The sequence below is a fragment of the Dicentrarchus labrax genome, unplaced genomic scaffold, assembly GCF_905237075.1.
Source record: "Dicentrarchus labrax unplaced genomic scaffold, dlabrax2021, whole genome shotgun sequence".
Classification (NCBI taxonomy): Eukaryota; Metazoa; Chordata; class Actinopteri; family Moronidae; genus Dicentrarchus; species Dicentrarchus labrax.
Window position 1 is genome coordinate 16,173,025 of NW_026136723.1, and position 15,295 is coordinate 16,188,319.

Sequence of the window (15,295 nt, forward strand, 5' to 3'; positions counted from 1 at the left end):
TGTGCCACATTTACAATTACTTAATTATTACTGGAATATTTTGTGATACTATATTTATATTTGCTTTGGCTTTTTGTTACAGTATGAATAGGAGTTTGAAAAAATTTATGATCTGTCACAAAAGAGCACACAAAGCCATATTGGTTACATGATAAATGTTCAGAAACATTATTGATGAACAAGAAAGTGATTGAATATAGTTTATCCATAACTCAAGTTTTTATATCTGATGCAATATATCACGAGTAACTCTTGGTTTCTTGTTTTAAACTTGAGGGGAAACTGAGTTATGAAAATGTCTCTCACAGTCATTGGCATATCATAACATACAATAATGATCAGAGGTCCAAATATATCAGACAGGCTGGGCCCCATAAGTGGGAGTGAATCAGTAGCTGTCGCAGGGGTGATTAGAAGACTTAGTGTTGCTAATAGCCCAATGAAATTCCCACTCTTTAAACAGCAGGATCGCCACAAACCCTGCAGCCAAGGAGAGGCAGACTGAGACTATGAGAGATGAGGAATATGGTGGAGGAAATACATAACATATATGTAACGACAGAGAGAGCAAGAAAGCGAAAGGTCCAGAGAGAGAAATTCAGGGGGATGGAGAGACAAACACAGATGGTGTGTTGACACAGTTCTGTTAATGTTAGCAGTGATGGACTGCCTGATAAGGGAGTTGTGGCCTAATGCTACATGGATGCATCAAGATAACTTAGAAGGGGTAAAAATAGAAATCTGTGAGTCAGTAATCGCTACATTAAGGACAGCTGCTCTGCAGGAGTTTTAAGAGTTTAAGAGAGGGCTAATAAATGAAAGAGTTTGCTATCAGAGGAATCTGCATAGTTAGTCTGAGGGCAAAGGTGAAAGACAGTTAAAATGTCAAATGGAAGAAAGACAAAATGAAATGAAACTGTGCCACCATGCATTATCAGGTAATTCCACAGAGTATGCTGTGTTGTAGATATATATTTATTTAAATGCTTATACTAATCAATTTCTGTTCAGTCACTATGTATTTTTGGTCCTTACATTCCTGTAAGTTTGAAAGTTTAGGAAATACATCATGACTTCCTGGAGTCTGCTCCTTTTTTTACCTGGCAACCTCACAGTGAGACTTGCCTGGTCAAGAAAGAGTCCGGCACATAACCTCCTTTAAAACCACAACATGTTGTTTTGATACTTCATTTTTCTTACAAATTAAACAAATGAGATACAATGTATTTTTCAGTGAGCGGCTACCTTTGGTCAGAGCCACCAAGCTGTTTCCCCCGTTTCCAGCCCTTATGCTAAGCTAGGCTAACTGTCTCCTAGCTGTAGCCTCCTAACATACAGACATCGGAGTGGTATAGATTGTCTTCTCTGATTCTTCATAAGAAAATGAATGAAGTATATTTCCTAAAATGTCAAGCAATTTTTTTAAAAAGAGGTATATATACAGTAACTGAACTTCAACAACATACCTCCCCTATAAAACTTTTCTGATTACAACATCTAAGTTATCAGGTTATCACTATAGTATAATATAACTATGTAATGTCATGTTTTTGTCAACCATCTCTTTCTAATTGACAATAGAAAGACAACACTATAATGATGGAGTCTTTTATTTCTCTCTTCACCCTTTCCACAGAATGGCCTGTAAACCACGAGAAGCTTTCTTTTTCAAAGACTCAGAACTTCCCTCCCACTTACTTGCCCAGCTCAACATCCTCCGGCAGGAGCGAATCCTGACAGACGTCCTGCTCTGCACGGAGCACCAGGAGGTCCCCTGCCACAGGAACGTCCTGGTGTCCAGCAGCCCATACTTCCGTGCCATGTTCTGCAGCAACTTTCTAGAGAGCAGTCAGGCCCGAGTGAATCTGAAGGGAATCTCTTCAAATGTCCTCAGCGGCATCGTGGACTATGTCTACACCGGCTGCATCACTATCACCATGGAGATTGTGCTCCCACTCATGCAGGCTGCATCCATGCTTCACTACGGAGGTCTCTTTGAGGCCTGTTCCATGTTCCTTCAGGAGCAGCTGAGTCCAGAAAACTGTCTGAGCATGATACGGCTGTCTGAGATCCTTCACTGTGAGAGTTTGAGGGAGAGGGCAAAGGAGATGGCCGTGAGGTGTTTCTCTGATGTAGCTGCGACAGAGGACTTCTGTGAGTTGTCACTTCCTGAGCTCATGTGTTACCTCGAAGACGACCGACTTTGTGCTGAGGAGGAGCAAGTGTTTGAGACCCTCCTGGCATGGATCCACCACGACCCCTTCTCACGACGTGGTGCAATCCATGATCTCTTCAAGAAAGTCCGTCTTCGCTACATCCATCCAACTTACCTCTTCCAGTTTATTGCCAATGACCCACTGGTGCAGTCCTCCACCCTCTGTACTGAGATAATCGAGTCAGTGCGCCGCCTCATGCTTACAGTCAGTACGAAGTGTAGCCGAGAGCTCAAGCCACTCTGGACCACACCACGTCGTTACACCTGCAGAGAAACGCTGGTGGTGGTTGGAGGACGCAAAAACAATGAACAGACCTCACGAGAAGCCCTGCTATATGATGAAAGGACTCATCGTTGGCAGTGGTTGGCTAAGCTCCCTCTGCGCCTCTATAAAGCCGCGTATGTGTGTATTCATAGCATCCTCTATGTGCTTGGCGGCCTCAGCCTCTGCATGACATCTGGTGACAGCTCAGTCAGCGCCACAGTTTACACACTCTCCCTTAAGACCAACCAATGGCGGACTGCTGAGCCCATGTTGGAGCCACGATATGCCCACCAAAGTGTGTCCTATCTGCACTTTATTTTTGTGTTGGGAGGCATTGGGGTAGACAAGAAAATCTCTCAGTCAGTAGAGAGATATAACAGTATGTTTAATCAATGGGAGGCCATGGCACCAATGCCCACAGCGGTGCTACATCCAGCTGTTGCAGCCAGCGATCAGAGGATCTATGTTTTTGGAGGGGAGGACGCCATGCAGAATCCGGTCAGGCTGATACAGGTAGAGAAGACTCCTCATTTTAGCAGTTCTAAATCAATTCAAGTCCAATTCCTGTTTTGTTGCCACTCAAATACAAACATGGCCTTAAACAGAATTCATTGTCAGTATTTGCAGATAGAACATTTTAAATCAAAAGTCTTCAGAAACTCTAGGATGTCACACAAGCAGACAGCAAACTACAATTGTTGATGCTGTAGTGAACGGGTTGACTGTCTGTTGATGTTTGTGGTGTGTCACCAGGTTTATCACATATCTCGCAACTTGTGGTCCAGACTAGAGACAAGGACGGTGAAAAACGTTTGTGCTCCTGCTGCTGTCATCGAAGACAAGATCTACATCATAGGAGGTGAGCTCAATGAATGCTTTTCCCCAGCTGTTACGTAGTTTTATTTTACAAATGTAGTCATTAACATCTTTACAGTAGGTGTGAATTTTAATTGATTTTTAGATCAAGTAGCCTGTCTCTCGATACTGAAGATGTAAATCTTTAAAAATAACACCTCACAAATGGCTAAGTATTTTCATAAAACAGCTGGGCGCTGCAGTTTTTAGCAAACGTTACTCAGACAGGAATAAATAGAGCATTTGTTTTGGACCTATTTCAGTTGCAGATTATTACACATTTGGTGCTCTAGTAAGTATTTCCAGCATCAGGACGATGTATGTGGGAATGACTCTAATTACAGTGCCCAAGTTCACTGTCACACCCACTGCAACATGTGGCTCAGGGAGGTGTTTTTAATAGATTTTGGACAACAATAGAGCTCTATGGCACAGAGGAATGAGCTAAATCAAGCTTTGATACACAAACGACACTTGCTGTCAATTCATTGCTGGTTTTTATAATTGGATTTGTTGATAATGAGGACATTATAAGATATCATATAATTAAAGTTAACATTGGCTGAATACAAACTCTCAATCTCCAGGATACACCAGGCGAATGATTGCCTACGACACCAAAGCCAACAAATTTGTTAAGTGTGAGAACCTAAAGGAGCGGCGGATGCATCACAGCGCTACAGTGATCAACAACAAGCTCTACGTCACCGGTGGACGCATTCTCAACGGCCACGATGTCATCGAGGACTCGGACTGCTTCGAGTGTTACGACCCCAAGACTGACATTTGGACCTCAAAAGGTTCTTTGCCCTACAAGCTATTTGACCACGGCTCCCTGCCGCTGGTCTGCGTTTCCAACAGACCCAACCCACCATGACCCACCACCCAACCAGCCACTTGGGTGAATGCTTTGCTACGTGTTCTTCACCTCCCCTTTGCCATGATTTATTGGCCTCTACCTACACAAATGGGAAACCATTTCAAACTGACTGCATTCCTTCACGCAGCTCAGTCTTTGCCACAACTTAGCGGCATGTTAGGCCAGGCAGGGTTTCCTCTGAATCAAAGGAGAGCTCAGCTGACGAGCAGAGGTGTCGTGTCTAAGGCACCTGGAGGGGAACTGAACTGAGAACCCAAGAGATGACGAGAGGCAGAAAATACTTACACAACAAGCAGCTGTTCAGACACATAAGTAATCCAAAAAGCTGTTTCTGCAGATGGCTGCACTCGTTTGATGGTAACTAAAAGTGTTAATGCTTTAATTTCCCAGACATTTATACACTGCATATCACTGGCTGGCAGCTGCAGCTGACTTCCCTGTGACAATTAAATACATAGGGAATTACATCTGTGGCTGCTTATTAACTCTGTGCTTGTCATGTAAAACTGAAAGTGACAGAACAGACAGCTAATAAATTTGCACTTTATAGAAAATACATTCCTCATTGACCCACATGTTTCTATCAGAGTGCACTTGTTGATGAGAACAATTGTGACAGAGTCACACAGAGTTGTGGACAAGCTTCCCCTGCAAAATAATCTATCATGTTTGCTGAGAAGCACAATTTTACTTAAATGAAATTATCTGGGCCAACTTAATTCCAGTTTATCTGGCCTGAGAATTGTTCCTGCAACCCCCAACAAAGCATGATCTGCATTGATTCATGCGTGTCTTTGCTTGCAACATAGTGCAGTGTATTTAATATGGAGTAGCATAAAAATACATGTTTGAGATGAGTTGAAGCACTGAAAACACAAATAGTTGAGTAGTTCAGAGGCGGTTTACTTCTAATTTCACTGTGTACAATTGTTAGATGAAGAAAATGGCTTCACAGGCAGCTATGTTGATGTAAGGACATGTGACAACGCTGCCTTTGAGGGCAAGTGCGTGGCAGGGATGCAGTGACTTTCCAAGGGCAACTATGACTGGAAATGGGGACGGGGTTTTTCAGGGTTTGTAGCCAACGTGAGCCTGCATGTACACATGTATCCTGCTGGTGGTTTCTCACTAACATATTCACTGATCTGAAATAAATCTTCTGTTTATCTGAGGAAATAGTCAAAGAGAACAAAAACAGTAACATATCAGAGGAAGATGTCAGACAGTGACACTGTGGAACCATCATTACAGGCCATTACTGTTACCTCTGTCTTGCCACTGTAACCCTCTTGACCCTTAAGGAGCACACATTCACTGTTGTGCTCCATCCCCTGCCCATGGTAACAATTGCCATGGCAACCCTATTATCACCCCATTGGATTATCCATGGCATGCATCCCTGTAGTGAGTCTTTCATTGGAAGACTGCATCTCTGATCAACTGCATGATGCAAAATGTGTCGCTGCTACTTGCACAATTGACTTTCTCTTGCATATTTTTTCTTTAAATTGTTTTATTTCCTTCTGTACAATATGCTTATATTTTGGATATTGTTTTCTCTGTTTGGTTTATAAAGGAACACTGTTATTTATCTTTATGTATGTGGTGATACTGCAAAGAAAATCCCATTTCTAATTTATTGCTTTGAATTTCTCTGCACACAAGAACAAATTACAGACTCTGTTTTGGACAGCGGTACTGGTTTTGTCATTGTTTTACTGGACTGTCTTTAGTTGAACTTGTTGCCGATTTAAATGGTTCTCCATTTGTCTGCGGACTGGCTGAGTCATGTTCCCTTCATACTCAAGGGAACATTGTTGACACGGACACAGAAACATGTTCGCTGGCTATCAGGTAACACATTTGTTCTCCATACATCATTAAGTCCACAGAAATACTGCATTATATTTAACTTGGGTGTAATATTTTAGGGATAATGATAGTTTGTCTGGCATTTAATGAATACGTAGCTTTACGTTACAGTACGACTGACATGGGCCAACCTCTTGACCCTTCAGGCCACATTCTCATCATAAAGAGCGTCTGGCAAGAGGAGCTCCACATGTAGACTAAATATCTAGTTACCAGTTTCCCCCCTGAGAGGCTCACTGTTTGTATGGTATGGCCTACTTGTATGCAGCCCTCCGCTGAAGTTGACCTTAGGGGAAGAGATGCAAGATCAGATTTCACTCTTACATTTTAATCCCTGCCCATTAGTGGGGAAACATTGAAACTTGCCCAGGATCAGCAACCAAATGGGAATTTCATCACACTGCACATTAGCAAGCCCAGACTGTCAGTGAGTTAAATGGCTCCTTGTTAGCCTGGTCACTCTGAATGCCTCAAAATACCCCTCTGTGTATGTGTGAGGATTTAATACCTGATACCTAATTATTATCAACACACACACACACACACACACACACACACACACACACACACACACACACACACACACTAGTACATAACATCCAGCAGAATGTCTAAACACAGACTTGAAACCTTCAAGTTTGAACCCATAAACAATGACTGTGACCATTAAGAATTATTTGCCATCAGCTGAGTCAGATGTCATATGCTTGACTCAGTTAGCCAGAGCAGCATTTCAGAACAACACGTTGTGAAACTTTTTATTGAGCTGCTGCTAAATACACAGCCTCTTCAGACTGTTTATTGACTGTCTGTTTGCTTGCTGTCTTTCCATAGAAACCAGTGTGTGAGGGTCACCCTTCAGGGAGGCTGTGGCCTGGCAGGTTATTTTCAGTGTCTGTTACTAACCCATCAAGGGATAGCATTTCATTGCTAGCCCATTCTCTGGGTGTGTGTGTGTCTGTGTGCACAGACACACACATACAGCAATTGTGGTTAGAGGAACTATATGCATATGGAGCCACCAGTATAAACCTTACCCTACATAAACCTTGTGGGGGGTTTTAAACAAGCCCCTATGTGCTTTATCAGGCAAAGTCTGAATAATTTGTCAGCTTTTACACAGTAAAACCATGAAACACAATGTAAAATCAATCAGTAATATTAATTTCTCCTTTCTAAAAACAAGTTTTAAAGACCCTTATACAGATAGTTCATGTTCAAGAAACGACAACATCCGGGTGCATCTGTTTTAAGAAGTGTAAAATACTAATTGAGGGGTTTCCCTGCTGTGTCATGTGAGAGGGCCTATTGCCAGTCTGTAACACTACACCCGCCGGTGTTAATGTGATGGATAGGGGGATTAAAAAGGTTTACACCTATACACTCAGAGGTGGAGTGGAAATGCCAAGAGATGGGGCACCCTGATAGCCACCTGATAGAGCTGGGATCCCATGTACCCCGGTTGAGACCCTGCTGCAGTGGCTCAGGGCTCGAATCTGACCTGTGGCCCTTTGCTGCGTGTTATCCTCCCTCTCTTGCCAGCTGTCACTATCCATTAATAAAAGCCCCCCCAAATGCTGAGAGATTATACCTTTTTCATTCATACTCCTACTGAGACTAGATAGACAACCCTGTTTAGTTACAGCATATATTTGGAAATATACAACTATGCTACAACTAATGGTTCTGTTTGATATGGTTTAGACAATAAGTGCAGACAGTATATACACTCAAACGTTCAGCACTCTTAATTCTTAAAGCTACAAAGCTAGATGGACTATTCCTACAGTAGCAGTAGGAAAACAAGCAACAGATTAAATTTATTTTGATATTGTGCATGGTTTATTTTTATTTACTGGAATACTAGAGTAATACTTAATATATATTTAAAAATATATAATATTATAGAAAATATAACCATTTCTAAAATGATTGCAGCTTGTCGATTGAGTTAAGAGTTTTTGCTAGACAACAAATTTCTCAGTGTAACTTAAGATACCTGCAATGCACAGCTTCCACCACCTGATGTCCTCGACACCACAGGCTGATGTGAAGTGCAACAAAGATTTCATTTCATTGTACCTCTACCGCCCTCTGCTGTCGTCTAATGTGACTTTGCACTTGTGTGCTCTTACATGGCACATTTGTGTAACCCCAGGTTAAATTCTTTGCAATAGGATACTTGAGTCAACTTTAAGAATCATGATGATTTTATTATAATTCCTTTGATAAAAACAAACAGATCATAGCACAGCATGCATACATTCCTTACAGGAGGACAAAATTAAACTGGTCATATGTATGGTTTCACTGGAACATGGCATCAGTATTTAACAGGCTGGTTAGGCTTTGTGTTCACTTGGTGTGTGTGTGTGTGTGTGTGTCTTTTGAACAGGAATAAAAGTTCATAAAGCATATTCAATGACAGTTCCACATGTTAAAATGCCTACATTCAATTCAATGGAGTGTTTTGTTTTGGCCATTATTGCATTTTAACAAACAACCAGCAGCCATTCAAACACACTTTCATTCACGAGGAACCCTGGGAAATGGCACTATAGACCCCCCCGAGAGCTGACAAACGAAGACTTATATTATTAAACAGACAATTATTATTAATTAAGACAAAAACCCAACATAAACAATAAATTGGTCCAATAAAAGTGCGATTTGTGATTTAGGAGTATTTTAACACTGAGTTCATAAACTATACAATAGAAATAAAATCTTAATATTAAATTCAAATAACACTAACAATAAAGTTTTCAGAGATGAATTTCAAATAAACTCCAGAGGCAGAAATCTTAAAACATGGTAAAATTATACTTCTACTTAGTTAGGATTTTTTATATTAAATTTGGAACAATTAAGATATACAACATGTACACATTTGTAACCCAACATTTCTGTGCTTCTATTGCCCATCTTGGAACATGGAAGGGCAAGAAACCAAACCTTGGATTACCCTAAAATGTCTCCCATTGAGTTTATCACACATATGTACAATAGGTCCGTAACTACAAAGGCATTCAAAGAAAGAAATTACATTTTGGCACCAGGCACAGAATTGAATATACAACTAATAGCTAAAACCCACCCAGAGAAATAATCTGGCCATTCTCACCCCTCAATGTGTCATCCCTATAACATAAGAGAACAGTATTATATACATTTAAACTGGCTAAAAAAAAGAAAAGAAAAAAAAAAAAAACATGTAACATTTGGCATAATTGTTGCTGGAAGAAAAAGAGGGGGGCAGGGGAGTGGCAGAGATCTACCCCAACAGACCCGATAGCAGGATCTACAGTGCATTTCTGTCACAACGACAATCTGTTGTTCTTCCTGAGTGCTAGAAGTAAACAGGAACTGGAAAATGTATTGATAGCTAAGATTGGGGATGGGCCTTTTTACTATTTACACGCCATCACCGCAGCTTTTGGCTTTCTGTCATCCGATCCCGCTCTTCTTGTCACATATACATTCTCCTACCTGGCTCGCAACAGTGACATCAGCAGCTTAATTTGTTCATTTTACCGAGCGTATCCTGAATTATCATTGACTCATAGAAACATGGCTTTCCTTTGTTATCTGGCAACTACTCTCGAGTCCTGACCAGTCATGACCAATCATAGCATGCCAACTTTTCCTGAGACGGGGGGGGTAAGATATAAGAACCCCTTTCTAACTTTGGGATGGGCCTGGCTTCATCTTCACAGTGAACCAGTTCGTGTCAAAACGAGACTAAGAGGGGATTTTTTTTTTCCCATTGAACGACTAAGCTCTAAAGGAAGCGTGGACGACAAGGCAGTTCTACGTTCTACACCTCATTGATGGTGCGCTCAGAGGGCCTGAAGTTGACAGAGTTAGATGAGGACATGTAGAAGGATTGGGTTTTGCGATTGAGGCGGGCGCGCTTGGTAGCCACGCACAGGCTGCGCTTGCTGGAGGAGATGATCTCCGTGATGAACTTTTTGCAGTCTACACAGATCTCCATGGTGACCCAGTCCTCAGTAAGCTCTTTGGGCAGCTCTGGCTCATCCTGTGAGCGGCCTTCTTTACTGCTACTACTGTGCTTAGACAACCTGAGGACAGAAAGAAAGAATGAATAAACTGATCTGATAAAGCATTTTGACCATATTTCCTCAGTTTAACTATGTACATTTTCTTTTACATTACATTTATGCTTGTCTATGTCGTATATATAGAGAATGTTTGTGCTATGTGTTTTTTCGGTTTTAGGGAGGACCCTGAATAAGCCTTTCGAGGTTCCTTCCGTTCTTATATTTCGTGTATGTATTTTGACTTGTATTATTGTGTAAACAAACAATAAAAAGAAACAGAAAAAAACTGTTCTACAATAACATACTTGTAAACACTTCTGCGTAGGCTGTGTCGGCTATGTCCGGACCCAAACGGGTGCTTCTCTGGTTCAGCAGGGGCAGACGCTCCACTCGCCTCTTCTTTAGCCGCAGCACTGGGGCCCAAAGAATAGATGGGCAATGTGGAGTAGGGCTTAGACGGCAGCCGCATCTAAGGTAAAAAAGATACACAAAATGGTTAAAAACAAACTGTACAGTATATGTAGTTTATGAAGCACCTGTGGGTGCACGTGGTGCAGCATACAGGTGTCAAGAGTGTCAACAATTCTAAAGTGAGCGTTTAAAAGTGTGTTAAATGTGAGCGAAGAGCTTCCTACCTTTTTAGAGCACTGCGAACACACAGGCCTGGAGAAGATAAAAATTAACAGATGCTATATTTAAAACTGTACTGCACCAATTTAGCATTGTACTTCTAGTGCATAGTTTGACTCATGATGGACAGTTTAACATAAAACATAACTTTTTTTATTCCATGTGTTTATCTTCCTTATCAAAGCCTTTAAATTGAAAAGTTCTAGTAACAGAGACTGAATTTACCTTTTGCAGAACTGGCAGGTGTAGGACCAGGTAAAGAGAGAGAACCTCTTGGTCCGACACGAAAAACAAAGCTAAAGAGGAGAGCAGGAGTTGAGGTGAATGAGGTGCACAGAATAATATTAAATAAGAAATTGTGAGGAAAACTGTCTCACTGATAACAAAAACCCTTCATGCTGTGTGTACCTTTCCTTTCTTGAGGGCTGTGTAGATGTCTTTGTACTGCTGAAACTTCTCCAGCTCGGCCTTGACCAGAACCTGCCTGATGTGCATCACCTCCTCCACCGTCAGAGCCAGACACTCCACCGGGTAACAGAACTCCTCCTGGAGAAAAAAAACACATCAACACACCAACCCTCACATATGCAGATCAGGATACGGATAACCCAAAACCGTGCAACAGCAAGAAGTGATGAGACCTGCTGCCAACGAGACTAACAAGGTGTTAATGTGACTAAATGCGCAGTCCAAGCAATGCAGTCATACTGACTTCACCAAAATAAAAACAACCACTGTACACCACTTTACCAAAATACCAAGCATGCGATGAGGTTGTGAAGGTGAAAACACGGGTATTCTTTGCTTTCTGTGACCCACGTCATGTGATGTTTCCCGTCAACATGACAGCGTGACAATGAACAGTGAAATACACAGCATCCTGGTGATGCAACACACCCGTCATGATGGTGGTCCACAGCTTTTGGCAGTCAGTTTACTTCATTCAATTATTCTATTTTCCTTATTCCTGACCACAGGTCCATATTAAAAACTAACAAAAAACAGCTTCAACAGATAACTGTTTCTAAATTTAGAAGTCAGGCAGCTCAACATGGTGAATTGAACCATGTTTAATTTTAACAACACTAAATGGACCTTCAACAATACTATGACTGTTTTCCATACAAATTAATGTTTTATCACTATTTCAACTCAACCAATTTGCAAGTGGACCCCATCATGGTGCAAGCTTTTGTCGGCAGGAGATCTGTGACATAGCTGGGAGCTTACACTTTCAACATAATCATCTATCTTTTGTCTCAACTTTAGAGCCAATCGACCCAAAGTCAAACTCCTCAGAAGTGAAAATTGCTCAGGGAACTTCTTCTCCAATCATTTATCTCCATAGGCCTGGATTAGAAAATGTCAGACTCTGCTGTGAATGTTTACAGATCATTTTGCAACTCTTTTCTTCTTCTTAACCTTCCCTGAGCTATTTTCATTATGCCGCTGATCTCCCATTCACACAAATGGACCCAGTCATCTAAAACAAGTCTATTGAATTATACAGTTTTCTGGATGGGTTCCCCACACAGTGTTCTGTGCCTTTGATGATAAGCAGTAACAGTGACATACCGTGCCCTGAGCACCACTGGCAGCTTCCACCTGACCAGCAGACAGAGGGAACAGGACATTCAAACAGAAGCAGGACCTTATATTCCAACAAGCTAATCACATGCAGTACGCTTGATATCATTTAATACAAGAACTACATCTGTTAGAGGACATTTTGAGAGACTGACAAATGTCAAATGATAAATCTGGTATTAACAACTGAGCAAAAAATAAATGTTTACTAAGGTTTTGGAAGAGTTACAAGAGTTCATACATTATTTCACAAACTCTCTCATAGGTCATAACATTAATTAACTGTTATTTCATCTTGTGTGTATTCATCCATTAAAGCAGAACTTCATAACAGGAAGTCCCATGACAGAAAAATCATCTGACAGCATCCTTCTCAAAAGGGGTCGTTCATTGAGATGGCAGCTTTCCTCATTTCGTGATTTCATTCTGTCTTCTCTCTCACAGTCACAAAAGATCACAGCTGGTGTCTACTGATGGTGCACACCTACATCTTACACATCACTGCTTCCTGTGTCTCCCATAATCTGTCCCAGAAGAAATGCTATAATGAAGGTAAATGTAGAAAAAAAAAAAAAAAAGGGCTTATGGTAATGGTTAGACAAAAGGTTGACCAAGTTACCTTGGCACTGGGCTCCTCAATCAGCTGCAGCATTATATAAAAACAGGAAGTGATGGAAAGTAAGTCTTTGGTATAAGACAGCTGACTAGTTTAAACATTTTAATAAGATATAACATACATGAGTACCAGAAAGGGAGGGGAACTGCAACAAGGATCTTACTGTTTTACATCTACAAGAGAAGCTCATGTTTGAACATGTGCTTGTATTAAAAAAGGAAAAGAAACACGGCTCCTGGTGAAATAAATTATTATTTGATTTTATTATGAAAAGGACTAGAAAACTGTGAATGTTGCTTTTGATTACTTCAATCGGACAGACATTTTTATTCTAATTATTAGAAAACAAGACAGGAAGTAATCACTAACATGAAATGCATAAAGGACAGTCAATAACTTAAAAATGTTACTTTTAATAAATAATGCTATTGCTTTCAAAGTGAATAATCAGCAATATCCGATTGATATACTCAGTATTAACTTTCCTTTGGTCATTAAAATAGAAACATAAGAGAAATGGTGGCTAATTTTAAGAGGGAGATACTGTAAAAGAATAATGTAAACCTATCCCCGGAGAGCCATCTCCTCCAGGATTTTAACTGCATTTTTTCTGATTTGACAATCTTTGGGTGGTTGGAACAAGGAGAACCGGTTTGGCGCCAGAAGTCTGCTATTAAACTCGCAAGTGGTGAGAATGAACCAATTCCATCTAAATCCCTTCATACAGCGGCCTGTCCTGTGGTTTCAATTACATCCATCAACCTCGCTGCCTGGAATCATACGACCGACACAGAGTCACCAACCAATGACCTCATGGAAGACAAATGACCAGTCACAGGACGGGAGTAAATTCAACAGCTATATTATTGTATGTCCAAGGTTGTTTGTAGATTCAGCCGGAGTTCATTTAAACTATCAAGTCCATTTGTATGATTTGTTACTCTACAAATTCTTTGTACTTTGAACTAAATTCTTTGAACTACTATATTTTTACGATTGTTCAGACTGATTAACATCTTACTCATTAGAGATCCTGATGGCATTTAAGGAGAATAATCATAATTATATCGATAAAGAACATGATATATCATCTTAATCTAATCTTAATCACTAATGTAAGTGTATTTATAATTGACATAGTAGTATCTGTTATGGAAGTAATATAATGTTTATAAAAAGTTGGGATGTTAGAAATCTGTCTTCAACTTTAAAGATTTAATTCATCCATTAACAGGCCTTAATAAATAATCCAATAGAAATAGCTTCTACAGTTGACGTACCAAAGACTTGGAGGTCTGTCTGGATGGAGGTGCAAAGGGGTGGACACTGGTGGGGGCCTCCTTCTCGATAGAGTGCCGCCTCTGTGGAGACTGACGCTTTTCTGGCTGAGGGGTGGCAGAGACGGGCAGGAAATTTGGAGGAGCTGGAAACACAAGACAAAAGGAGAACAACACATGAAAAGACAGCTAAAGAGTAAATTTGGTGAAGATCTGGTGAATTATGTTTTGCAATGGTCAAAAGGTGTTCCAGGTGAGCCCTTACCCTTCTTCCCTATGACAGATTCTGGTGACGTGTCCTCTATCAAAGATGTGGACATACTGGAGCTGCTCCGTGTGGCCTCCTCCTGTCAATCAGAACGCATATTTAGTTAGGTGATACTGAGCTTTAAATTACTTTAAATATTGCGTGGCAAAACAAAATCCAGTCCAGTGTAATTGGATCAATGATCATTTTATGAGTACAGCCATTCAGAGTCAGACATCTTACATCAGATTCAGAGCTGTCGAGCTCAGCCAGCGTGGGCGCTCTGAGCAGCCTCTTCCTCTGGCTGAGGGGCTGCGCTCCACCTTGATTGGGTCCCATGGTGCCACTGGCCAGAGACTGGGTGCTGACAGCCAACTTCCTGGGTGCATCAGGAGTGTCTGCGGGTGAACGATACGATTTTGGTTATGAACAGTGTTGTATTACAAGTGAACCATAAATGATCATGACCTGTCTCCTTATCTTAACAGCTGGCCATCATGTCTCCTGTGTAAATTATGGGTGTCTTGTATTGTTGCTGCATCACACAGCCAGAGTCTACGCGGACCACATGGCGACCAAGATAAGCCCCAAACATATGCTTATGTTACAGATTCTGTCCTCAATCATTTAATTAAGGGAAAAATTGACTGAAAATTCTTATATGTATTTTGTGACAGAGGCCAAAACAAAAGATCACACCACTGATGCTTCATTAGTGCTTTACCTGAGCTGCGGAACAAGTCCTGAGGAGTGCTGATGCTTTTCCCTGCACCTGTAAAGGAATTAAAGA

The 15,295-nt window shown here is 41.0% G+C and overlaps 2 protein-coding genes across 6 annotated transcripts in view; one reads left to right on the forward strand and one right to left on the reverse strand.

The window, feature by feature from the left end:
* klhl38a (kelch-like family member 38a) overlaps positions 1-5,854 on the forward strand; it is a 10,965-nt gene extending 5,111 nt beyond the window's left edge. For both annotated transcript variants that reach the window (XM_051391130.1, XM_051391129.1), the window contains exons 2-4: positions 1,637-2,993; positions 3,234-3,339; positions 3,923-5,854. In XM_051391130.1, the coding sequence (XP_051247090.1) occupies positions 1,638-2,993; positions 3,234-3,339; positions 3,923-4,212 (1,752 nt within the window). In that variant the 5' untranslated portion in view covers position 1,637 and the 3' untranslated portion in view covers positions 4,213-5,854. The remainder of the gene's footprint in view (positions 1-1,636; positions 2,994-3,233; positions 3,340-3,922) is intronic.
* A 2,425-nt stretch (positions 5,855-8,279) lies between these two features.
* Positions 8,280-15,295, reverse strand: part of spire1a (spire-type actin nucleation factor 1a) — a 29,535-nt gene continuing 22,519 nt past the window's right edge. For 2 of the 4 annotated variants that reach the window (XM_051391125.1, XM_051391127.1), the window contains 11 exons: positions 15,230-15,277; positions 14,749-14,903; positions 14,524-14,605; positions 14,262-14,404; positions 12,985-13,008; positions 12,354-12,383; positions 11,187-11,324; positions 11,004-11,074; positions 10,784-10,811; positions 10,454-10,617; positions 8,280-10,169 (listed from right to left, as the gene is read on the reverse strand). In XM_051391125.1, coding sequence (XP_051247085.1) covers positions 9,905-10,169; positions 10,454-10,617; positions 10,784-10,811; positions 11,004-11,074; positions 11,187-11,324; positions 12,354-12,383; positions 12,985-13,008; positions 14,262-14,404; positions 14,524-14,605; positions 14,749-14,903; positions 15,230-15,277 — 1,148 coding nt within the window. In that variant the 3' untranslated portion in view covers positions 8,280-9,904. The remainder of the gene's footprint in view (positions 10,170-10,453; positions 10,618-10,783; positions 10,812-11,003; positions 11,075-11,186; positions 11,325-12,353; positions 12,384-12,984; positions 13,009-14,261; positions 14,405-14,523; positions 14,606-14,748; positions 14,904-15,229; positions 15,278-15,295) is intronic. The other 2 variants (XM_051391126.1, XM_051391128.1) reach the window with 2 other exon arrangements.